The sequence below is a fragment of the Dreissena polymorpha genome, chromosome 7 (assembly GCF_020536995.1).
Source record: "Dreissena polymorpha isolate Duluth1 chromosome 7, UMN_Dpol_1.0, whole genome shotgun sequence".
Lineage (NCBI taxonomy): Eukaryota > Metazoa > Mollusca > Bivalvia > Myida > Dreissenidae > Dreissena > Dreissena polymorpha.
The window spans coordinates 22,963,678-22,987,212 of NC_068361.1; the positions used below are offsets into that span (position 1 = coordinate 22,963,678).

The 23,535-nt window shown below is 36.9% G+C and overlaps 1 protein-coding gene across 1 annotated transcript; it reads right to left on the reverse strand.

Annotated features, from left to right (window-relative positions):
• Positions 1-8,853: 8,853 nt before the first annotated feature.
• On the reverse strand, positions 8,854-22,311 carry LOC127837726 (uncharacterized). Its single transcript, XM_052365037.1, has 3 exons — positions 22,297-22,311; positions 10,299-10,362; positions 8,854-9,521 (listed from the first exon to the last, which is right to left on the reverse strand). Exon 3 carries the CDS (start codon positions 9,482-9,484, stop codon positions 9,050-9,052), a length of 435 nt encoding a protein of 144 aa, XP_052220997.1. The 5' UTR covers positions 9,485-9,521; positions 10,299-10,362; positions 22,297-22,311; the 3' UTR covers positions 8,854-9,049.
• Between the last annotated feature and the right edge of the window lie 1,224 nt (positions 22,312-23,535).

Here is a 23,535-nt window from a genome sequence, read left to right on the forward strand (position 1 = left end):
CTGAGTTGACGGTGAGTTGGGAAATGACAACAAAACGGCCCTCATTTAGGTCGCAGTTGACGGTGCGTATAAGACAGGGACCATAGGGGGGATGATATGTACATGGTATTGTAATCCGCCGGTGTTTACCGTATATATTATAATGGGGCTAGTTTGAAGACTAAATCAACTCGTTATTTAAATCAGTTGGAGATGACGATAAATAGTATACAGGAACATGTTGGGAGCTGATATCAACACGTCCTTTGTATCAGAAGAAGTTAACAATACGTATAACAAAGGAAGACAGCATCAGCATCGCTATCGAATCAAGTAAGTTTGACGGGTACGAATAATACAGCTGAGGAGATAAAACGTAGTCTACGTTTTGGAATCATCTAAACCAATTGTCATTTAGGTCGTGTGGGGGCACAACTAGGTCAGCAGGTAAATGTATAGACAAACATTATTGACATTTAAGATGTCACATGTTTGACTTAGTCTTGATCAGACTGATATGAATGTTTGTAAATCTTAACCATATCCAGATAATTCAGTATGTTTACATGCAAACATGTTATTGAAGTATACCATTACGCTTGCTGTAATAAATTTGTAAATAATTGCTGATTCGTAGTGCTTATGTGTGTTGATACTAAATTGACTATGAAAATCCGCACTTTGTCACAAATATTATACTTATGACATATTTGATATAATGGTAGTATAACATTTGTGAACATTATGAATGTGTGAGATTGTTTTTCATAAGAACAGTAGAGTCGTGTTCTGAGAAAACTGGGCATAATGCGTGTGCGTGAAGTGTCGTCCCAGATTAGCCTGTGCAGTCCGCACAGGTTAATCAGAGACGAGGCTTTCCGTTTTTATGACATTTTTGTGTTAAAATGAAGTCTCTTCTTAGCAAAAATCTAATTAAGGCGGAAAGTGTCGTCCCTGATTAGCCTGTGCGGACTGCACAAGCTAATCTCGGACGACACTTTTCGCACATGCATTATGCACAGTTTTCTCAGAACACGAGTCAGTATTTCATAGCATATTCAATTCTCCATAGGAAGAGTAAAACATATGAAGACAAGTATAAACATGACCCCGACTGTTTAAACATTCTGAAGCCTGTTTAAACAGGATTAGATTCGGCTCAATTTTTTATATTCCAAACCAAATATTGATGTCAAACGTGCTTTAAGTGTTTAATGAAAATTATATGTGATCTAAGCAATGTAAAACCTATCTGTGTACCACCATAATAACTTCTCGAAATATAAATGAACAAGTTACTTAGGTCTTTTTCGTTGAATAATGTAATACTATTTTAATCGGCCATGTCAGGTTGTTAGAAACACTGTGAATCAACACACTATGAACTTTCTCAAACGTTCATCAATGTGTTATCAAACATTAAAATGGTAAATAATTAATCACAAACGTGTATACAAATGCAATTATATTCATAAAAAAAACACCAGACACACATCTTGTGTACAAGATGTTCGTTGAAGATTGATTATATCATTAACATGTTCTTTTTCCTAACTTCACTTTTCGAGTTGCCGTTGTCGTTGAAGGTGTAGCGTAGTCGGATTTCCAGTCTGCAAAATTAATTTAATAATATACATTTTATTTTCTGCTATATGTACGTCATTTAGTAATAAAAAATGCATTTTTTAACCATATCCATAGTTAAAATTGCTAAACAATGGGTTAATTTTGTAAACAAAAAATGTAGGATGGCGAAAATGTCTAAAAATTATTTAGGATAGATTCTCATCTAAGGTATTATACGTAAAACATCGCCTTGCGTTCTGATCTATTCCAGAAGCCCTCAATAACTCTACAATAAAACTGCATCGTGTTCTCCTCTGTTATCGTAAGTTTTCATTAAAAATATCAGAACATACATAGTGTTTTCACATATTTCCTCACGTCCGCGATTAGCTGCTTGATGCTCATCTTTGACGCTGCGGCCTCAACGGCTGTTACGGCCTTTTCCTCCTCCTTTTCTAGCTCTTTATTCACATTCTTAAACTCCTCGTAACACAGATTGAACAGAACGTCCGCTTCCTTCAGGAACTCACTCTCTGAAATTGAGTCGTGTTCTGAGAAAACTTGGCATACTGCATGTGCGTAAAGTGTCGTCCCAGATTAGCCTGTGCAGTCCGCACAGGCTAATCAGGGGCGACATTTTCCGCTTTTATGACATTTTTCGTTTAAATGAAGTCTCTTTTTACCAAAAATCCAATTTAGGCGGTGTCGTCCCTGATAAGCCTTAGCGGACTTAACATTCTTATCTTAAACGACAGTTTACGCAAATGCATTAAGTCCAGTTTTCTCAGAACGCGACCCAATTGATTAAACACAAAAAAACAACACAATAACGTCATTTTCAATGAAATAGTAAGTAATCCGCTAATCATAACACTGTATCCGTTAATTGGCATGCTACACGAAGGCCTAGTTACTATTGCTATCACAATTAACTAGTTATTTGGCATATTTAGCAGGGTCCACATCCTGCAAGAGAGTCCCAAGTGACCCCCTCGTTCCATCGCGATGAATCGCAGACAAGTATAACAAACACACCGAGAAATGACGCAAATGGTCTCACAGTATGTAGTAGTTGTATAATTTTTTTTGGTTAAAGTGGAGCGAAGTAACCGAGGAAAACGTTTATTATTGAAGGGCAACCACTCATAAGCCAGTAATATCGTAAATAATGAACACAGTTCTTCACATAATGGGTGCAACACAGGTATAAACTTGGATCAAAATATAGGTAACGTTTTAATGACAGCAACGCAGATTCCTAATTCCGAAATTAATAAGGTTACTTAAACAAAATATAAAAGTTTACGATCAAATGATAATTAGTACAGTAAACAAGTACTTATAATGTCAACTTATTACCACTGTGGTTTTAATCGGCATGTTTTAAATTAAAGCGAAGACTGTCAACACCAGCCTCGAGTTAGACGTAATACAAGAAGATTGGTTATGGGTTTTTTCAACACATACTGTGTAACACTGGTGATCCATGAGGCGTTACCGTATCATGTAACATGTCGTGTTAATTTACTTCGGCTTAACTGCACAGTAATGGTACTTAAACTGTATTTAATGCCAAAAATATGTCCTTCTATATTTTTTTAAACAAATATATCAATTAAAAAACATAGTTTAAGACCCGCGTAACTAATTCCTAAACAAATCATCATTCATCTTAATTATGTTGAACTTTTCATTCAATAACGTAGATTGCTGTCGACTGCATCGTAACAATGATAATATCGCAATTAACGCAAATATTACTTTAAAATTCAACGTTAATAACGTATTCGTTTGAAATAAGGAAAGATGGCGACGGAAGATTGTTGTTTTTTTACATATAATTTAATGTGTATATTACGAGAAAGAAAGGCCAGGGTGTCATACCGGCCCGTATTAATTTGACCTTGTCGATATATATGTTACACACATAATTTGTAGGCACTGAAGGCTTGGGGCTAGATTTAGTGTGACGTAAAATGCATTTAGGATGTTTTGTCCGAATTTCTCCGTTTGTCCTAATTTATACGGATTGACCCTAGCGGTTTAGTGTTGTATATTCTACAGTGTACATAGATGGTGGAGGACAACACGATACTGGTTGTGGGAACGATAACCTTTTGTTCAAATCTACAGATCTGGTAGAGGTTCGTCTATATAGGCGTTGAAGACATACAACAACAACAACATGGCCGCAACAAACGGTTAGTGTTGGCGTCAAATAAATCACTTGTAATATCCTAAATTAGCTTTTTATTACATAATTAACAGATCAAGAAAACACTCATACTTCCTTTGTAATGTGTGTACACAAAAAAATCCACTTACCCTGATAAAGAACGGTGTACAGATTGTGAACTTTGTCTCACGAAGAAAATCTTTTCGCGCTCGATTTGCGCGCTAGATCTGCGCAGTGAAATACCATATCCGGTTTCTTCGTCTATTTCCGATAATGATCGTGAATATTTGTTGTTGTTTTTTCATTTCATTTTTTTTCTAGAATGTCTTGTTAACGCAAAATAAAATCACAATATTTTAAAGTATGTTTATAACTACCAAATATAAGGTCTTCAAAAAATGTCTCAGAAATTTTTTATTCTTATTGTCTCTCGTATCTTTTTGGCCTAGACCGTCAAGTGAGGAACTTATTCTCGCATGAATATGTAAAAAATAAAAATTGTCGTAGCCAATGCTTAGCAATTTTGCTTCAATAATATTTTGTTTTTACATTTTTTATGACACTGTCATGTTATATAGTGATGTTTTGTATTTACAAAGCGGGTTATTGCGATCTGCGAAGAACTACTTTTATTGCGCACTTTATTGCCCGTGATGATATCTCACCTAAACTTGAAGTGTCCCGGCAGTTAGGGCTTTCTCTGAACTATACCGTCTGACCTATACTTGCAGAGTCTTCTGTCGAGGCAGTTAGGATTCACTCTGACATTTTACGGTTCCCAGCTCGAGCGCACCGAGCACGGCTTAGAGAAGGAAATACGAAGGGAAAGCTTCGTCCCACCACCGAAGAATAAGATTGCGAGGTGCGTTTTTTGAAACCTATTTATTTTAGATTTATTTGCATCTAAAGCTGGTTATTGCGATCTGCGAAGAACTTCTTTTAGTGCGCATGAATAAAGTGGTAAATCGGACTTTTGGGAATTTGGTTTTTGGCAGCCAGCCAATTCGGATAGGTTCAGATATTGATATCATTACTATGGCATTGGGGCTGCGCCCCAGGCAAAAAACAAACCTCATTTTCAGTAGAGCCTGTTTCTGGTAAAACTGAGCTCAATGCATTTGGGTAAAGTGTCGTCACATAGTAGCCTGTGTAGTCAGCATATGCTAATCAGGACCACACTTTCCGCTTTTATGATTTTTAAAAATAAATCTTGCCCATTGTTTGCAGGGGCTAAATTACTGGTACATTGCCAAAAACAATTACAAGGACACTCTTTCATTTACTGACTTCCCGTGATGATATATATACCGTCTGACCTATACTTGCAGAGTCTTCTGTCGAGGCAGTTAGGATTCACTCTGACATTTTACGGTTCCCAGCTCGAGCGCACCGAGCACGGCTTAGAGAAGGATATACGAAGGATATATAAGAAGAACGCTCGCACAATCGTGATCGAGCCCTTGACCTCTCGGTCTCTAGGCGGACACCATATACATTACGTCAGGGCGAGATACTTAATTGGGCACTTGGGAATAATAACATTCTGAGATACATTACTTGTTACTTGGGATACTAACATTGTGAGCTACTTTACTAGGCAATTGGGATAGTACAACTCTTACACGCGTTACTTGGCACTTGGGATAAGACGATTTTATAATACGCTATTGGGCTCTTGGGTTGCTAAGATTATGAGAAACGTAATTGAGCACATAAGATAGTATTATGGGATGGTTCGTAACTGGGCACTGAAGAGAATATTATGGCGAGGTACGTAATTGGGCATTAAAGAGAATAATATGGTGAGGAACGTGACTGGACACTTGAAAGAAAAAAAATATGGCTCGGTACGTAACTGGGCACTTCCCTAATAAGTAATGGTGGTTGTTTAAATAGCTTTCACGAAAGCACGCTTTACTCAAAATTATTCACGCAACACAAATTTGTAAATAAACACAAAACTCTCAGCAGTGCACTTCACTGTAAAAAGAAATAACAAAGAAGGTACTACTCTAAAATTATTAAAATTTATTTTCGTTGATATCGGGGATTGGCCGTTCCACAAATTTAATAAAAACACCTCGGAAAATGAATGTCGAAGATTCTTTTTTTCAAAATCATATATCAAAGGATTTCCGTGTCCACGATAAATGTCTCTTTTGATGAAAAAAATCACACGAAATGTTCATGCCGAGGATTTAAAATGATCCGCAATTTGTGAAAAGGGGGTTTAATGCATGTGCGTAAAGTGTCGTCCCAGATAAGTCTGTGCAGTCAGCAAAGGATAATCAGGGAGGACACTTTACGGCTTAATTAAATTTTTACTAAGAACATACTTTCTTTAAGCATAAAATCAATATAGCGGAAAGTGTCGTCCATGATTAGCCTGTACACTGACATTGTACGAACATGCATTAAACCCCCTTTTCAAAGAAAACTGCAAAAATGAACAGTATTCCTTTTTTTTACAGACTGCAACATGACAGGGAGTTAATCCTGCACAGTAAGCACGCGCTGATGCTGATCGTTGTGTTGAATTTAGTGGATTGTTGCCTCGTCCTCGGAGAGCTGATTCTCGATATCCTCTTTATAAAAAGTTCGGAAATGTATTTTACTATTAATCCGCCTTGAAACGTATGTGTTTTTTTTTTTTATACATATACAATTCGGAAATATTAAATACGCCATAAAATATAATTTTCCACTATGTACAAGGTTCAAGCACCACAAACTTAATAGTCATTTTATATATCAGTACATACACGATGTAGAAATGCATTTATCTGCCATTAAAATGATATGGTGGATTATTTAATATATAAAATGTTCGGCAATACTTAAATTCGCCGTATACATCGTGTGTTGGATTTCTCACTATAAATAATAATTAAAAAAGTACTCGTCCGGCTTTTTTTAAACAAAAGGTGTTTATTATATGCCATGACACCCTTACGGCAGTTATATTAACGCCCCCCTATACATTAAATTAGACTGTGACAATTGTATTGTGCGAGGCCATGTTGTGTATCTTTGCTCGTGAATTTCCAAATATGTCCATCGTTTTGTACATGCAGGGTCTGATCAACGCGTATATTGTACATGAGCCTCGCTTTGGGAAACAGGGTTTAATGCATGAGCGTAAAGTTTCGCCCCAGATAAGCATTTAAAGAAGCCTCTGCTAAGAGAGAATCCAGATTAAACGGAAATTGTCGTCCCTGGTTAGCCTGTGAGGACGGTTAAGGCTTATCTGGAAAACACTTTACACGCATAAGGCCCGGTTTTCCCAGAGCGAGGCTCCGATGTATTTATCCAAAGCTTTCGAGCATTCGAGCCTCAGCATATTACATGCATATTAATGTGAATTAGTCTTTGGTTCAATATTTGTACATTAAATAAGGGATATTTTCAACCCCAGACACTTTGTAAGGGCCCGTGTCCACCAATACAATCTTAGAGTCAATAATAAATGAAAGACTTCGATCCTCCACACCCACCACCCTAAAAAACATCCAACATTTAAATGTATACATGTTGCAACTGGTTATTATGTCTTTATCAAATATTGCTTCGTAAAGAATGATGAACATAGAGATGGTCAATTCCAAATTAAATTGAACATTATAGCAATTTCTGAATATTCAACTTTAAATGTTAATAATGTAACTGACCCCACAACTCCGTTAGAATTTGACCATATGTAAATGATTACATCGTTGAATTGTTCGAACCAGTGCTCAGTGACGTCACCACGTGTTATCACGAGTTGTGCTGACAACGTGATACATCTAGTGTCATACGGTTATATGTTTCATTCAAAATATTACACACTTGTTTTTTTCTAGAGCCCTTATGCCCAACACAGTGTATGACAAATTTACTTGACAATTAAAAAAAAACTAATTTTACTTTTCAACACATTGACTTTACGATTCGTTTACCAAACGACACATTATCTAACGATACATTTACTTTACGACACTGTCACACATTAATTATATGGCACATTTACGTCGAGACAAATTTTCTTTATGATACATTTAAGGAGAATCATACATTCTCTGCTCCGGTCCAGATAAGTCTATTAGTTTTCATTTTCTTGGAAATTTTTAACAATGTCCTTCGTTTTGAGAACATATTGATGACACATCTGTATTTTAGCCCCGCTCTGCAAAATTGTGGCTTAATGCATGTGCGTAAAATGTCGTCCCATACAAGCCTCTTTAATTGGCACAGGCTAATCAGGAATGACACTTTCCGCTTTTATGGAATTTTTCGATTAAAGGAAGTCATTACTTAAAGAAAATATAGTCTAGGCTGTCGTTCAGGATGAGCCAGTGCGGACTATTTGCTTATCGGAGTTGGCACTTTATGCACATGCATTAAGCCTTGTTTTCTCAGAGCGCGGCTCATTTGTTGATTCTTTAAAATGTGGTCGTAACTTGTTCTTGTTGTAAGACGTTTCATTAGACAGGGACCTGCGCTTAAATACAAATTGCCTTCTGTTGTCTGGTGGACACACCTTGAACGTTGCTTTAGTCGCCGTTCAAACTGGTCAAAACGCTGACTGGTAGGCACACCTTAAACTATGCTTTAGTCGCTGGTCAAATCGTTAACGTCAGTGGTAAAGCAACACTTTAGAAATATCCAAAGAACATTTGTTCCTTTCACCAACGAGCAAATTTTTCGTTGTGATTTTAAATTTAAGAATTAACCCACGAAATTAATGAAAATTCATGCCACAGAATTATCACTATATCGCTTGAGTAATCACGATGTCGCACGAATAATCACGATGTCACACGAATAATCACGATGTCACACGAATAATCACGATGTCACACGAATAATCACGATGTCATAAGAGTAATCACGATGTCAAACGAATAATGACGATTGTGCAGACACTATTCATGTCACAGAATAATGTCGACTGGACAGAACTATTCATTTCACATAATAATGACGACTGTACAGAACCTATGTATCCTGCGTATGTGTAGTTAGATAAATACTAAGGCACTCAGTTAATAATAATTCAACCAACAAAATCATAATGAGCGTTCTACATTTAATACTAAGTGAACACAAATCATATACAGTTTTCTTCCTGAAATAACCCAGAAAAAACGAACGCGCGTGAAGAACATCGTTTAAAGTGTTGTCAAACGAGCTTATGATAAAGACACAACAAACCGCGCTAGCAGGCGCCTACACGTAAATTGCGGCATTTTCGGTGCAACGGCCGATTAACGATGTTCAAGTTTGTATATCATCTGCATATCTTCGCACTTGTAGGAGTCGTAGCTTGGCACGCAGTACCCGTAACGGTCAAATCAGGAGGAAATTTCCGCCGCCGGAAAGCCTGATGCAGTAGAGCGGCGCGTTTGAGTCGTATTCAGTATCGCGCGCGCAGCAGGAGTCTCGGTAAAAGCCGCAGAGATGCCCAAGCTTTAAGCAGTTCTTGTTATGGAAGTCGCGCTCAGTAACAGCCGGTTCCGAGTCTTGGCCTTGTGCTAGTGACCGTTCATTTTCCATGCCGACACGTTCTGAATTCAGGTCCGCGTTCGCCCGACTTCCGTTGCGCTGCTTTCTATTATTCACGACGTCTCGGAGGTCGATCAACTTCTCGAGGGTTTCCACGAGCTTACTATTGGTGTTGCTAGTGGCCAGGATATTCTCAATTATTATTATCGCTGCATCGAGAGCAATCGTATCCGGTCCACTGCCACCGCCGGAAATGGCGCCGGAGAAGGCTCTAGTCATACCGTCAGCAAAAAATGAACTTCCGTCTCGCAGCCAACTGAAATACATATTTCCATGTTGAGATGGTTCTGTTCCTAATTCTTGGAGTGTGTTTTTGAAAGAAATAGACAAAATGCTTTGAACGTGTGTATGCATATATTAGTATAAACATATTTATTTTAACTCGATTGAATAGAAGGCATAAGGCATAAAGGCTTTCACGTCCGCTTCCTGGGAGCAGAACCAGTATTTTGTGTCTATGGGGAATCTAAAGAACGATCCCACAGTGGGGCTTGAACCCGTGATCTTCCGATCGCCTACACAATATCCACTACCCCACTACGATCTGTATGCATATATTCAATTTTAAATATTGTTTTGTGTTATAGTTTAAACTCATATTTCATACGCCGCGAAATCAAACAAATCGTTTTTATAATATGTATCAAATTTGAAACTTGTCTTGGCGAAATCGCACATTTTTGTCAAATAAGGCAGAACATAACCAATTTTTAACGACGAAAACGAATTGTAATGATTAAATAAAAAATGTATATAAATTTTGAAAATGTGAGAAAATTCCTTCGTTTGTTTCTGTTTTTTCCATTTGATGACCATCTTGGCATAAAACAGTCTTACATATACTTTATTTATATTAATTATACGATTTTACTCATATTGACTAATTGCATGACTTTAAATCTCCATACGATTTATGAGAGAAAATTGCGGTACAATATCTTATATTATTACAATGAATACAGAAATATTACGCTATTTGACTATTAACAAATGTTGATTATTAAAGACAAGTGTGACAATGAATAAACTATACCTTATCAGTGACTTCAGGAAAGATTTCACGCTGTCTTCAGAGTCTTTATCCGCAGAAACGTGACCTTAAATTGAAACAATAATTGAGCCTCGTTTCGTGACAGCTAGGCTTAATGCACGTGCGAAATGTTTCATCCAAGATCAGCCTGTGTAGTCCGCACAGTCTCATCAGACACGACTCTTAACACCACGACTGGGTTTGTGTTTAGAAGAGACATCCTTTATACGAAAACTACGTGCAAACAAATAATTTCCTCCCTGTTTAACCTGTGCGAACAACACAAGCTAATCTTGGACGACTCTTTACGCAAATGCATTTAGCCCCGTTTTCTCAGAACGCAGCTCAATTTCATTACACGCATAGGAAATATCAGGCAAATGCTGTTGACTTCAAAACTCTAGGCAATCGAATAAAGTCATCGCATGTGGTAATTCATTTTTAAAGACATTTGTTTAATCTTAAATGTATTTTAATGTATCCTTTGTATTTTAGTTTTGGAACAAAAGTGTTAGTCGTTTATTGTGTGCTTTAAGTTCTTTAACTTGTTATTTACTTATTTGAATGATTTAATATAGATTTGACAATAACTTTGACAAATTGCAAAATAATTTTTCAGCAATTAAACAAATAAAATGGTAAAACTCTTCATGGATTAAACATAACTACAAGCTTACAATTACGCTACGCTTCAATGCAACTCTATAAATTAAATTATCAGTCTGTTATAAGGTCCCTATCTACAGCCAAAACAGTTTTGTGTACGTTATATATGTTTGATGATGGCATAGTGCATACTTAATATTTTTATCATTGACACAATTTTAATATTGTCTACTTAATTGTTTTAAAAATAGATGCCAATGTCAATAAAAATAAAAGCCTGCATAATGAGTAAACAAAAAACTTTTCTCCGAGTTCACAAAAATCGTATCTATATTCTCGACCCATCGGTATATTTGAAAGGTCTGCATACACTGTTTCAACGTGAACATGGCATCTTTGGAAATTACAATAAAACCTTACCTCCGAAGAACGTTAACGTTATAAACAACACAGAACACTTGCTCATTGGCTTTAAAAACATGTTGTTTTTTGCGTCCTGATAATCAAATATGTATATTCAATTTGATAAACAATGTATTTTGAACATGGTGTTTTTATAGTATGAGCTAATCAAAATTCGAACGATTGCATAAAATTTTATCGCGATTGCTTGTTCATGTGCGAAAATGATAAGACTTTTGTACATAACCGGAAGGCAAAACGTATCCTTATTTGCAAATATTACCAATTATATATTTTCGTCACCGATAAACAGCCAAATATCATTTGGCGGAATGTGATTATCCATTTTAAAATATTCAAAGTTAGTAATGTTCGTATGACGGTAAAAAATCTACGTGACATGAAAAACGCAGCGAGTCTGAAATTTGTGTAATTGTCTCATTAATTTGTTTTATTGAGTTTCTAAATTATACTTGTTCATGCCGATAAATTTGGAATCGACTGCATTAACAATCCATTGTATACATATGTAACGTGACGTCCGTACGTTATTGCCATCTGTATATGGGTGCGTAAGCATATTCCTCCATCTGCAAGCACTATGATATATAATCCGCGGACAAAATAAATTATTGTCAAGCCAGTCTCATTTCATCAGATCTGACATGAACCCAAAATAAACGTTACCACTAAAATACCTCGGGCAGAGCAACATTTTTTACCTAAGGATTGCGAGTAAGACGTCATACATATACAAGTAGCGTCTTGTCGACCGTTCGACAACACGATCGCTTAAGGCAGTACATATTTTAGCTACCACTCACTATAACGAATAACAACGTCGAAGGAAAATAATTTTTGTTCGTATTTTTTATTTCAGAATATTAAAATGTGCGTCGAGTTGTGGACATGTTTTAGGTTGTAGTCCTAGTCCGCACAGCCTTATCAGGCACGACACTTTCCGCTTTTATGTTTTTTGTCGTTTAAAGGAAGTGTCTTTTAAACGAAAATCCAGTTCAGTTTTGGCCGAAATAGCGGGCCATGATAAGCCTGTGAGGACTTCACATGCTAATCAGGTACGACAATTTACGCACATGCATTTACATCCGTTTTCCTAGAGCGCGTCTCGATTAGTTTTAAGAGCCTTAACTTTTGCTTAAAAATGGAGCCAATTAGTTATAAATTACTGAAAAATACAGACCACCAAGGTAACTGCAATGGACTTATGTGATACTGGTTCGACTACAAGCGCTTCACGATGGTTTGCAATGTGTTATGTATACGTCATGGCTTAAACAAACTTCACATAAGACTATACACAACTTTTAAAAGAACTCAAACGACCACAGACTTCCGTTGATTGATAACAATCAGCTTCAATCCAAGTAAAACCTGTTTCAAAAGGTTGCAATTGTTATGTGAGAATAGTAAGATTTCAACGAAAGATCGCGGGAAAATTAAAACGGATTGTTGTTATTGTTATTCGAACCTTTATTGAAGCGTTCGTTCACCTAACGTTACCTTACTGGCGGGATGTGAACTTATAATCACCGCATGTATGTTTAATAATAAAGGAACACGATTGAGTACATACTCCATAGACATTATAAAACAGAGTTTAAACGATATATATATATATATATATCGTTTAAACTCTGTTTTATAATGTCTATGGAGTATGTACTCAATCGTGTTCCTTTATTATATATATATATATATATGTATGCAATCAGAGAAAAACGTCTTTCTTTGCATTGAATTATCAAAATGAATTATAGCCTTATATCTTTGTGGTTATGTGTATGCTGTTTATGGTCGCATCCATGCCTAAATTAAACGCTGGTGTGTAATAGTTTAGTGTTTTTTTTCAGGCAAAAAGCTACTCTTGTCAAAGCTTATTTAAAAAAAAAGTTTTTACTTATATTTCAATTGATGTATGGTTGTATATGGGAGAGTCGCATGGTCATGATTAAAATTGACATCAAACATTCCAAACTTTATTAAGAACAGATAGAAGGAATATATTTGCGCACGAGTGACCATAAAATAATGCGCTCAGACATCTGGTACTATTCTACTTTATCGGCCCAGCCCCACTTAATACTTTTTCATATAAATTTACAGAAATAAAAAAAACATGTAATCCTTTCTTACAGGACGTTTGTGTGCTTTGATGTTTGGCAGACATGTCATGGCTTTCACAATTCAATACAATGGGAAGGTATGCCCGACATGCAACACTAGAAACATCATTGATAAACCACGCATAAATATGTATATTCTTTATTCAGGGAAAAAGGCAATATGCCCATCATTCCACATATAACAAAATACATATAAATATATAACCGGTTGATTACGTCATGTTAGATATCTTCGCACACACATAATTATGGTACGTTAAACACGTTTGGGAGCAATGGATGTAAAAAACAAAATAATATATATTAATCATTCTCGGTTATTATAAACGTGTTGTGTTTAGTAAAAAGACAAGTTAACGGGGTAATGGTATCCTTTGTGAAATTGTGTACAACTTAAACACAAATGGGACTCATTATAGGCAAACCTGTCTTTATGAATGTATTTAAAGTGTAGTCCGAGACTAGCCTGTTCAATAGGCACTGACAACACTATCCGCTTTTATGAAATTTTGTTTTGAGGAACGCTCCTTCAAGCGAAAGTCTAGTTGCGGTGAAAGTGTCGCCCCTAATTAGACTGCGCGGACTGCACAAGAAAATCTTGGACGAAACTTTACATACAAACATGTATTAAGTCCGGTTTTCCCAGAGCGCGGCTCACAAACTTGACAAGGCATATTGCAATTATGACCTTTATTTTATTGCACATATTGTTTCTCTTGGCAAGCATGTAAATGATGGATTATCACGCGAGAAATGTTATATGCAAAATGATGGATTATCACGCGAGAAATGTTATATGCAATTTTCAAGCTTTTATCTTCTGTGCTTTGTGTGGGTATAAAAAGAGACAAAGTAAATGGACGAATTTGAGTTATACTCACAATATATGTTAAAATTTGTATCGATTTATTTTACCATTTTGCCATTGTCCTCAGAAAACATACTTGCAATAAATGCAATAAATCGTCTGCTGATCCAGATTGCGATCGTCTTGATTAAAGGTCTGATACAAACTACTTGTTTCTGTAAGTTTCACAGAGGGTGTAATCACGTGATAGTCAAGAAGGCGACGTCCATGCCGAGCCAGGTATTTTTCGCCCTTTGAAGCCCTTTATTGCTTATATTATTTGTTTAATGCCACTCACTTTCCAGCCATTGAGAAAAAAATCTTTAAATAGAATAACAACATAGTCGTTTTTTTCAAGAATGCGTTACCTTTTTCGAGTTCCTTTACATAATATTCCAGTTGTGACGTCATATGTAGACGAACTGTATTGAGTTGACGTCAATTAAAGTAAAGTTTCTGAACACAGTTGGTGCAAAAATAGCAATAAAAACTTTACGAAGCCGTGTAAACTGACTAAACGAGTTTCATTTGCTTATGCGTCAAATACTGCTATATTAAATCCTCGTTCTGGAAAAACGGGGCTTAATGCATTTGCGTAAAGTGTCGCCCTACATTAGCATGTTCTGTAAGCGCAGGCTTATCCTGGACGACACGTTTCGCCTGGATTGGATTTTTGTTTAGAAGGAATAGCTTTCAAACAAAACCTTCTATAAAGCTGAAAGTGTCGTCCCTGATTATCCCGTGCGGACTGCACATGTTAAACGGTATTTGGAATGCCACTTGACGAAAGTGCAGTAAAGGATTCTCTTATAACCGGGCTCATATTTTTCAACGCCTGGCATGATTCATGTTTGTTTTGCCATGAAATGCAACAGCGTTAACACCGATTCAAAACATAAAATGATAATAAACCTGTTTATCCCAACATCAGATCGACCTTTGAATCCATTGTAATTTCTTGTTCACGCTTAGGCACAGATACAAACGAAAACGTGCAAAATCTTCGTGACGGACAACTTGTTAAAATGAAGTCCAGGTAAAACGAAGTATAAAATACAGTTTAAAATCGACGTCTTTACCGTAACGACGTGCATTAAACATTAATTACAATACGTATTTGTTGAAAATGGCTTTGCCCCTACCGAAAAACATTGTTCAATATAAAACATTATCTCTAGCCGCTGATGTTGAAACCCTTTAGGTGGTACTGCAGATATTTCAAACGGAAGTAAATGTGGCACCGAGATAGTCAGTAAACGAAGCACCTTAGTACAACATTGTGTTCCCTACATCTTCGTAAAACAGAGCAAACATATGCGGTTGTTAATCGAATGATTATCAAATTTGACGTGAACCATGTTTTGTATTCAATAAAAAAATCGCTAACAGACAAAACATGCATATGCCCATATTGCACACGAAAAGAAAAACGTAAGCTCCATAGCGTCAATTTTATCGAAATTAAATTTAGAGATGCATCTAAGCTTTCTGTAGATTTTATGACATATTTACAGTCTAAATTCAAGAAATTCAAGCATGTGCATACAGTGTGCGTAAAGTGTCATTCTAGACCCAGCCAGAGTCTGCAGCGTGTGAACAGACTAAGCAGGGACGAAACATTCCGTGCCACTGGATGTTGGCAGAGTGTGCACAGACTAAGCAGGGACGAAACATTCCGTGACACTGGATGTTGGCAGAGTATGCACAGACTAAGCAGGGACGAAACATTCCGTGACACTGGATGTTGACAGAGTGTGCACAGACTAAGCAGGGACGAAACATTCAGTGACACTGGATGTTGAAAGAGTGAGCACAGACTAAGCAGGGACGAAACATTCCGTGACACTAGATGTTGGCAAGGAAAAGACTAATGTTTCATGAATTAACTCATTTATGAAAGCTGTGTGTTTATTCACAACTTAAAAGATCTGCGCGTTTTAAATATACAAAACACGCGGGTGATACAAATGTTAAATCAATAGGGATTAAGTCGGGATGTGACGCACAGATGGCGATAATCCCATGTTATGGACAGCTGCATTGCGCTAAGAGGTTTTTGGTGGCCGTAACGACCGTGCGAAAGGCTTATATTAATGTATTTTTTTGTATTATTCTTCTACTGTTGGTGTATAATCCATATTCGTCATGAACTATTTGTGTTGTATCGTCATCGTGTTGCTGGTGATTTTGAACTGTAAAATAATTACTTCTTTAGTTAGTTCATTGAAACCTATTTATTTTCGTTCGATTTCATCGAAAGCCAAAGGCTTATTGCATGCTTTCGTGTCCGTTTCCACGGTAGAGTCAGTAATATATGTATTTGGTGAGATATAAAGAACAAGTACTTGTGTACTTGGGGGGGAGGGATCTTAAGAACGGTTTTAATTTCGGGATCGTACATGTGACCTCCATGTCACTATGATACAGTAGATGCAAATAAATATACATATACATACAGTTATTTGTACACTGATATTTAAAGTAAAATAACCTCCATACTAATTAAATTCGAAACAATTGTTTGCATATGTGAAATAGTATTTTTTCTCGAACTAGATTTGGTATTTTTAGACTAGTGTACACACATTTGTTTGGCGTATTATATTTGGATTCCCTCTTTGACATTTCCAATAACCCCCATTTACATCCGAAATCAAACATCTAATTAAATCCAGTCGTCGAGAATGCAAATTGTTATAATAACATGACGCAAGTGGTATTTGATATTAACGTATATATTGACAATGTAACACTCGAAGACAACTTAGCGATATCAAAGATGTAAACCAATTGATTGGCAACCTATTAACATGACAAATATGTTTGGGTAATTGTATGAAAACCAAGTTATATCAGTATTCATGAAAGATTTGGGTATCTAAATATATATAGGTTCTCTATTCACGTAAAGGTTTTGGGAATCTGGGAACTATAGGTCCAATATTGAGGTAAATATTTGGGAAACTGGGAATAACCGTTGCAATAGTCAGGTAAATCTTTGGGTTACTGGGTACTATAGGTCCAAATTACAGGTAAACATTAGGGAACTTGCAACTTTCGATCTAATATTCAGGATTATATTTGAGTAACTGGGAACTATCGGTCCATTATTCAGGTTAAAATTTCGAAAACAATCGAGTATTATCCACTATTCAGGAACTGATTTTGTGAACTGGGAACGGTCGGTCAAATGTTCGAGAATATATATTTTTTGAAAAGTGGGGACTATACGTCTACTATTCAGAAGTAGGTTTGAAAAACTGGGAATTGTCGGTCCACAAAGCCAGCTAAAAAGTACCTAACCATCGTTTGCGCATTTATCTACTGATAATTTCACATTTCAGATGTGTAAGTCAATTAACTTCTGTAAAATTATCTCTATTTGTTCGCATGGATTTTTTTTCATTTGCTTGTTTGTCGACACGTTCATATTTGGGTTTCTTATGTTGGAAAAAAGGGCTTTGCGTCGGTAACATTCCGAGAGATATGTGTTATATTCGTTCATCGATAAACCGACAAACTCATAGAACATTTATACCCACGAGTAATCATGATTTTACATTTCGGGTTCCTGCTCTGCGAGGATTAAATTTTGTAAGGAATTTCTCTGAAAAAATATATGATTAGTTGATTTAGAGATTTTCGTGCAAGTGAATCACATGGCATGGTTAAACAATTATAATGTTAGTTAATTATGCATGAGGTGTGTAATAGCTTAGGGGGATTTTTTCAGGTAAAAAGCTACTCTTGTCAAAGCTTATTTAAAAAAAAAGTTTTTACTTATATTTCAATTGATGTATGGTTGTATATGGGAGAGTCGCATGGTCATGATTAAAATTGACATCAAACATTCCAAACTTTATTAAGAACAGGTAGAAGGAATATATTTGCGCACGAGTGACCATAAAATAATGCGCTCAGACATCTGGTACTATTCTACTTTATCGGCCCAGCCCCACTTAATACTTTTTCATATAAATTTACAGAAATAAAAAACCATGTAATCCTTTCTTACAGAACGTTTGTGTGCTTTGATGTTTGGCAGACACGTCATGGCTTTCACAATTCAATACAATGGGAAGGTATGCCCGACATGCAACACTAGAAACATCATTGATAAACCACGCATAAATATGTATATTCTTTATTCAGGGAAAAAGGCAATATGCCCATCATTCCACATATAACAAAATACATATAAATATATAACCGGTTGATTACGTCATGTTAGATATCTTCGCACACACATAATTATGGTACGTTAAACACGTTTGAGAGCAATGGATGTAAAAAACAAAATAATAAATATTAAGCATTCTCGGTTATTATAAACGTGTTGTGTTTAGTAAAAAGACAAGTTAACGGGGTAATGGTATCCTTTGTGAAATTGTGTACAACTTAAACACAAATGAGACTCATTATAGGCAAACCTGTCTTTATGAATGTATTTAAAGTGTAGTCCGAGACTAGCCTGTTCAATAGGCACTGACAACACTATCCGCTTTTATGAAATTTTGTTTTGATGAACGCTCCTTCAAGCGAAAGTCTAGTTGCGGTGAAAGTGTCGCCCCTAATAAGACTGCGCGGACTGCACAAGAAAATCTTGGACGAAACTTTACATACAAACATGTATTGAGTCCGGTTTTCACAGAGCGCGGCTCACAAACTTGACAAGTCATATTGCAATTATGACCTTTATTTTATTGCACATATTGTTTCTCTTGGCAAGCATGTAAATGATGGATTATCACGCGAGAAATGTTATATGCAAAATGATGGATTATCACGCGAGAAATGTTATATGCAATTTTCAAGCTTTTATCTTCTGTGCTTTGTGTGGGTATAAAAAGAAACAAAGTAAATGGACGAATTTGAGTTATACTCACAATATATGTTAAATTGTGTATCGATTTATTTTACCATTTTGCCATTGTCCTCAGAAAACATGCTTGCAATAAATGCAATAAATCGTCTGCTGATCCAGATTGCGATCGTCTTGATTAAAGGTCTGATACAAACTACTTGTTACTGTAAGTTTCACAGAGGGTGTAATCACGTGATAGTCAAGAAGGCGACGTCCATGCCGAGCCAGGTATTTTTCGCCCTTTGAAACCCTTTATTGCTTATATTATTTGTTTAATGCCACTCACTTTCCAGCAATTGAGAAAAAATTCTTTAAATAGAATAACAACATAGTCGTTTTTTTTCAAGAATGCGTTACCTTTTTCGAGTTCCTTTACATAATATTCAAGTTGTGACGTCATATGTAGACGAACTGTATTGAGTTGACGTCAATTAAAGTAAAGTTTCTAAACACAGTTGGTGCAAAAATAGCAATAAAAACTCTACGAAGCCGTGTAAACTGACTAAATGAGTTTCATTTGCTTATGCGTCAAATACTGCTATATTAGATCCTCGTTCTGGAAAAACGGGGCTTAATGCATTTGCGTAAAGTGTCGCCCTACATTAGCATGTTCTGTAAGCGCAGGCTTATCCTGGACGACACTTTTCGCCTGGATTGGATTTTTGTTTAGAAGGAATAGCTTTCAAACAAAACCTTCTATAAAGCTGAAAGTGTCGTCCCTGATTATCCTGTGCGGACTGCACATGTTAAACGGTATTTAGAATGCCACTTGACGAAAGTGCAGTAAAGGATTCTCTTATAACCGGGCTCATATTTTTCAACGCCTGGCATGATTCATGTTTGTTTTGCCATGAAATGCAACAGCGTTAACACCGATTCAAAACATAAAATGATAATAAACCTGTTTATCCCAACATCAGATCGACCTTTGAATCCATTGTAATTTCTTGTTCACGCTTAGGCACAGATACAAACGAAAACGTGCAAAATCTTCGTGACGGACAACTTGTTAAAATGTTTTAAATGTTACCTACATGAAGTCCAGGTAAAACGAAGTATAAAATACAGTTTAAAATCGACGTCTTTACCGTAACGACGTGCATTAAACATTAATTACAATACGTATTTGTTGAAAATGGCTTTGCCCCTACCGAAAAACATTGTTCAATATAAAACATTATCTCTAGCCGCTGCTGTTGAAACCCTTTAGGTGGTACTGCAGATATTTCAAACGGAAGTAAATGTGGCACCGGGTCAGTCAGTAAACGAAGCACCTTAGTACAGCATTATGTTCCATACATCTTCGTCAAACAGAGCAAACATACGCGGTTGTTAATCGAATGATTATCAAATTTGACGTGAACCATGTTTTGTATTCAATAACAAAATCGCTAACAGACAAAACATGCATATGCCCATATTGCACACGAAAAGAAAAACGTAAGCTCCATAGCGTCAATTTTATCGAAATTAAATTTAGAGATGCATCTAAGCTTTCTGTAGATTTTATGACAAATTTACAGTCTAAATTCAAGAAATTCAAGCATGTACATAAAGTGTGCGTACAGTGTCATTCTAGACCCAGCCAGAGTGTGCAGAGTGTGCACAGACTAAGCAGGGACGAAACATTCCGTGACACTGGATGTTGACAGAGTGTGCACAGACTAAGCAGGGACGAAACATTCCGTGAAACTGGATGTTGACAGAGTGTGCACAGACTATGCAGGGACGAAACATTCCGTGACACTGGATGTTGACAGAGTGTGCACAGACTAAGCAGGGACGAAACATTCCGTGACACTGGATGTTGGCAGAGTGTGCACAGACTAAGCAGGGACGAAACATTCCGTGACACTGGATGTTGACAGAGTGTGTACACACTAAGCAGGGACGAAACATTCCGTGACACTGGATGTTGACAGAGTGTGCACAGACTAAGCAGGGACGAAACATTCCGTGACACTGGATGTTGGCAGAGTGTGCACAGACTAAGCAGGGACGAAACATTCCGTGACACTGGATGTTGACAGAGTGTGTACACACTAAGCAGTGACGAAACATTCCGTGACACTGGATGTTGGCAGAGTGTGCACAGACTAAGCAGGGACGAAACATTCCGTGACACTGGATGTTGACAGAGTGTGTACACACTAAGCAGGGACGAAACATTCCGTGACACTGGATGTTGACAGAGTATGTACACACTAAGCAGGGACGAAACATTCCGTGACACTGGATGTTGACAGAGTGTGTACACACTAAGCAGGGACGAAACATTCAGTGACACTGGATGTTGACAGAGTGTGCACAGACTAAGCAGTGACGAAACATTCCGTGACACTGGATGTTGACAGAGTGTGTACACACTAAGCAGGGACGAAACATTCCGTGACACTGGATGTTGACAGAGTGTGTACACACTAAGCAGGGACGAAACATTCAGTGACACTGGATGTTGACAGAGTGTGCACAGACTAAGCAGTGACGAAACATTCCGTGACACTTGATGTTGGCAGAGTGTGCACAGACTAAGCAGGGACGAAACATTACGTGACACTTGATGTTGGCAGAGTGTGTACACACTAAGCAGGGACGAAACATTCCGTGACACTTGATGTTGGCAGAGTGTGCACAGACTAAGCAGGGACGAAACATTACGTGACACTTGATGTTGGCAGAGTGTGCACAGACTAAGCAGGGACGAAACATTCCGTGACACTGGATGTTGGCAGAGTGTGCACAGACTAAGCAGGGACGAAACATTCCGTGACACTGGATGTTGACAGAGTGTGCACAGACTAAGCAGGGACGAAACATTCAGTGACACTGGATGTTGACAGAGTGAGCACAGACTAAGCAGGGACGAAACATTCCGTGACACTAGATGTTGGCAAGGAAAAGACTAATGTTTCATGAATTAACTCATTTATGAAAGCTGTGTGCTTATTCACAACTTAAAAGATCTGCGCGTTTTAAATATACAAAACACGCGGGTGATACAAATGTTAAATCAATAGGGATTAAGTCGGGATGTGACGCACAGATGGCGATAATCCCATGTTATGGACAGCTGCATTGCGCTAAGAGGTTTTTGGTGGCCGTAACGACCGTGCGAAAGGCTTATATTAATGTACTTACAAGCTTTGCAAAGGGGGGCGAGGTTCATTTTTTGTATTATTCTTCTACTGTTGGTGTATAATCCATATTCGTCATGAACTATTTGTGTTGTATCGTCATCGTGTTGCTGGTGATTTTGAACTGTAAAATAATTACTTCTTTAGTTAGTGTATTGAAACCTATTTATTTTCGTTCGATTTCATCGAAAGCCAAAGGCTTATTGCATGCTTTCGTGTCCGTTTCCACGGTAGAGTCAGTAATATATGTATTTGGTGAGATATAAAGAACAAGTACTTGTGTACTTGGGGGGAGGGATCTTAAGAACGGTTTTAATTTGGGGATCGTACATGTGACCTCCATTTCACTATGATACAGTAGATGCAAATAAATATACATATACATACAGTTATATGTACACTGATATTTAAAGTAAAATAACATCCATACTTATTAAATTCGAAACAATTGTTTGCATATGTGAAATAGTATTTTTTCTCGAACTAGATTTGGTATTTTTAGACTAGTGTACACACATTTGTTTGGCGTATTATATTTGGATTCCCTCTTTGACATTTCCAATAACCCCCATTTACATCCGAAATCAAACATCTAATTAAATCCAGTCGTCGAGAATGCAAATTGTTATAATAACATGACGCAAGTGGTATTTGATATTAACGTATATATTGACAATGTAACACTCGAAGACAACTTAGCGATATCAAAGATGTAAACCAATTGATTGGCAACCTATTAACATGACAAATATGTTTGGGTAATTGTATGAAAACCAAGTTATATCAGTATTCATGAAAGATTTGGGTATCTAAATATATATAGGTTCTCTATTCAAGTAAAGGTTTTGGGAATCTGGGAACTATAGGTCCAATATTGAGGTAAATATTTGGGAAACTGGGAATAACCGTTGCAATAGTCAGGTAAATATTTGGGTTACTGGGTACTATAGGTCCAAATTACAGGTAAACATTAGGGAACTTGCAACTTTCGATCTAATATTCAGGATTATATTTGAGTAACTGGGAACTATCGGTCCATTATTCAGGTTAAAATTTCGAAAACAATCGAGTATTATCCACTATTCAGGAACTGATTTTGTGAACTGGGAACGGTCGGTCAAATGTTCGAGAATGTATATTTTTTGAAAAGTGGGGACTATACGTCTACTATTCAGAAGTAGGTTTGAGAAACTGGGAATTGTCGGTCCACAAAGCCAGCTAAAAAGTACCTAACCATCGTTTG

Bases quoted from the DNA above. Each gene is read 5' to 3' on its own strand.
- LOC127837726 (XM_052365037.1), bottom strand. From the start codon at position 9,484: ATGACTAGAGCCTTCTCCGGCGCCATTTCCGGCGGTGGCAGTGGACCG.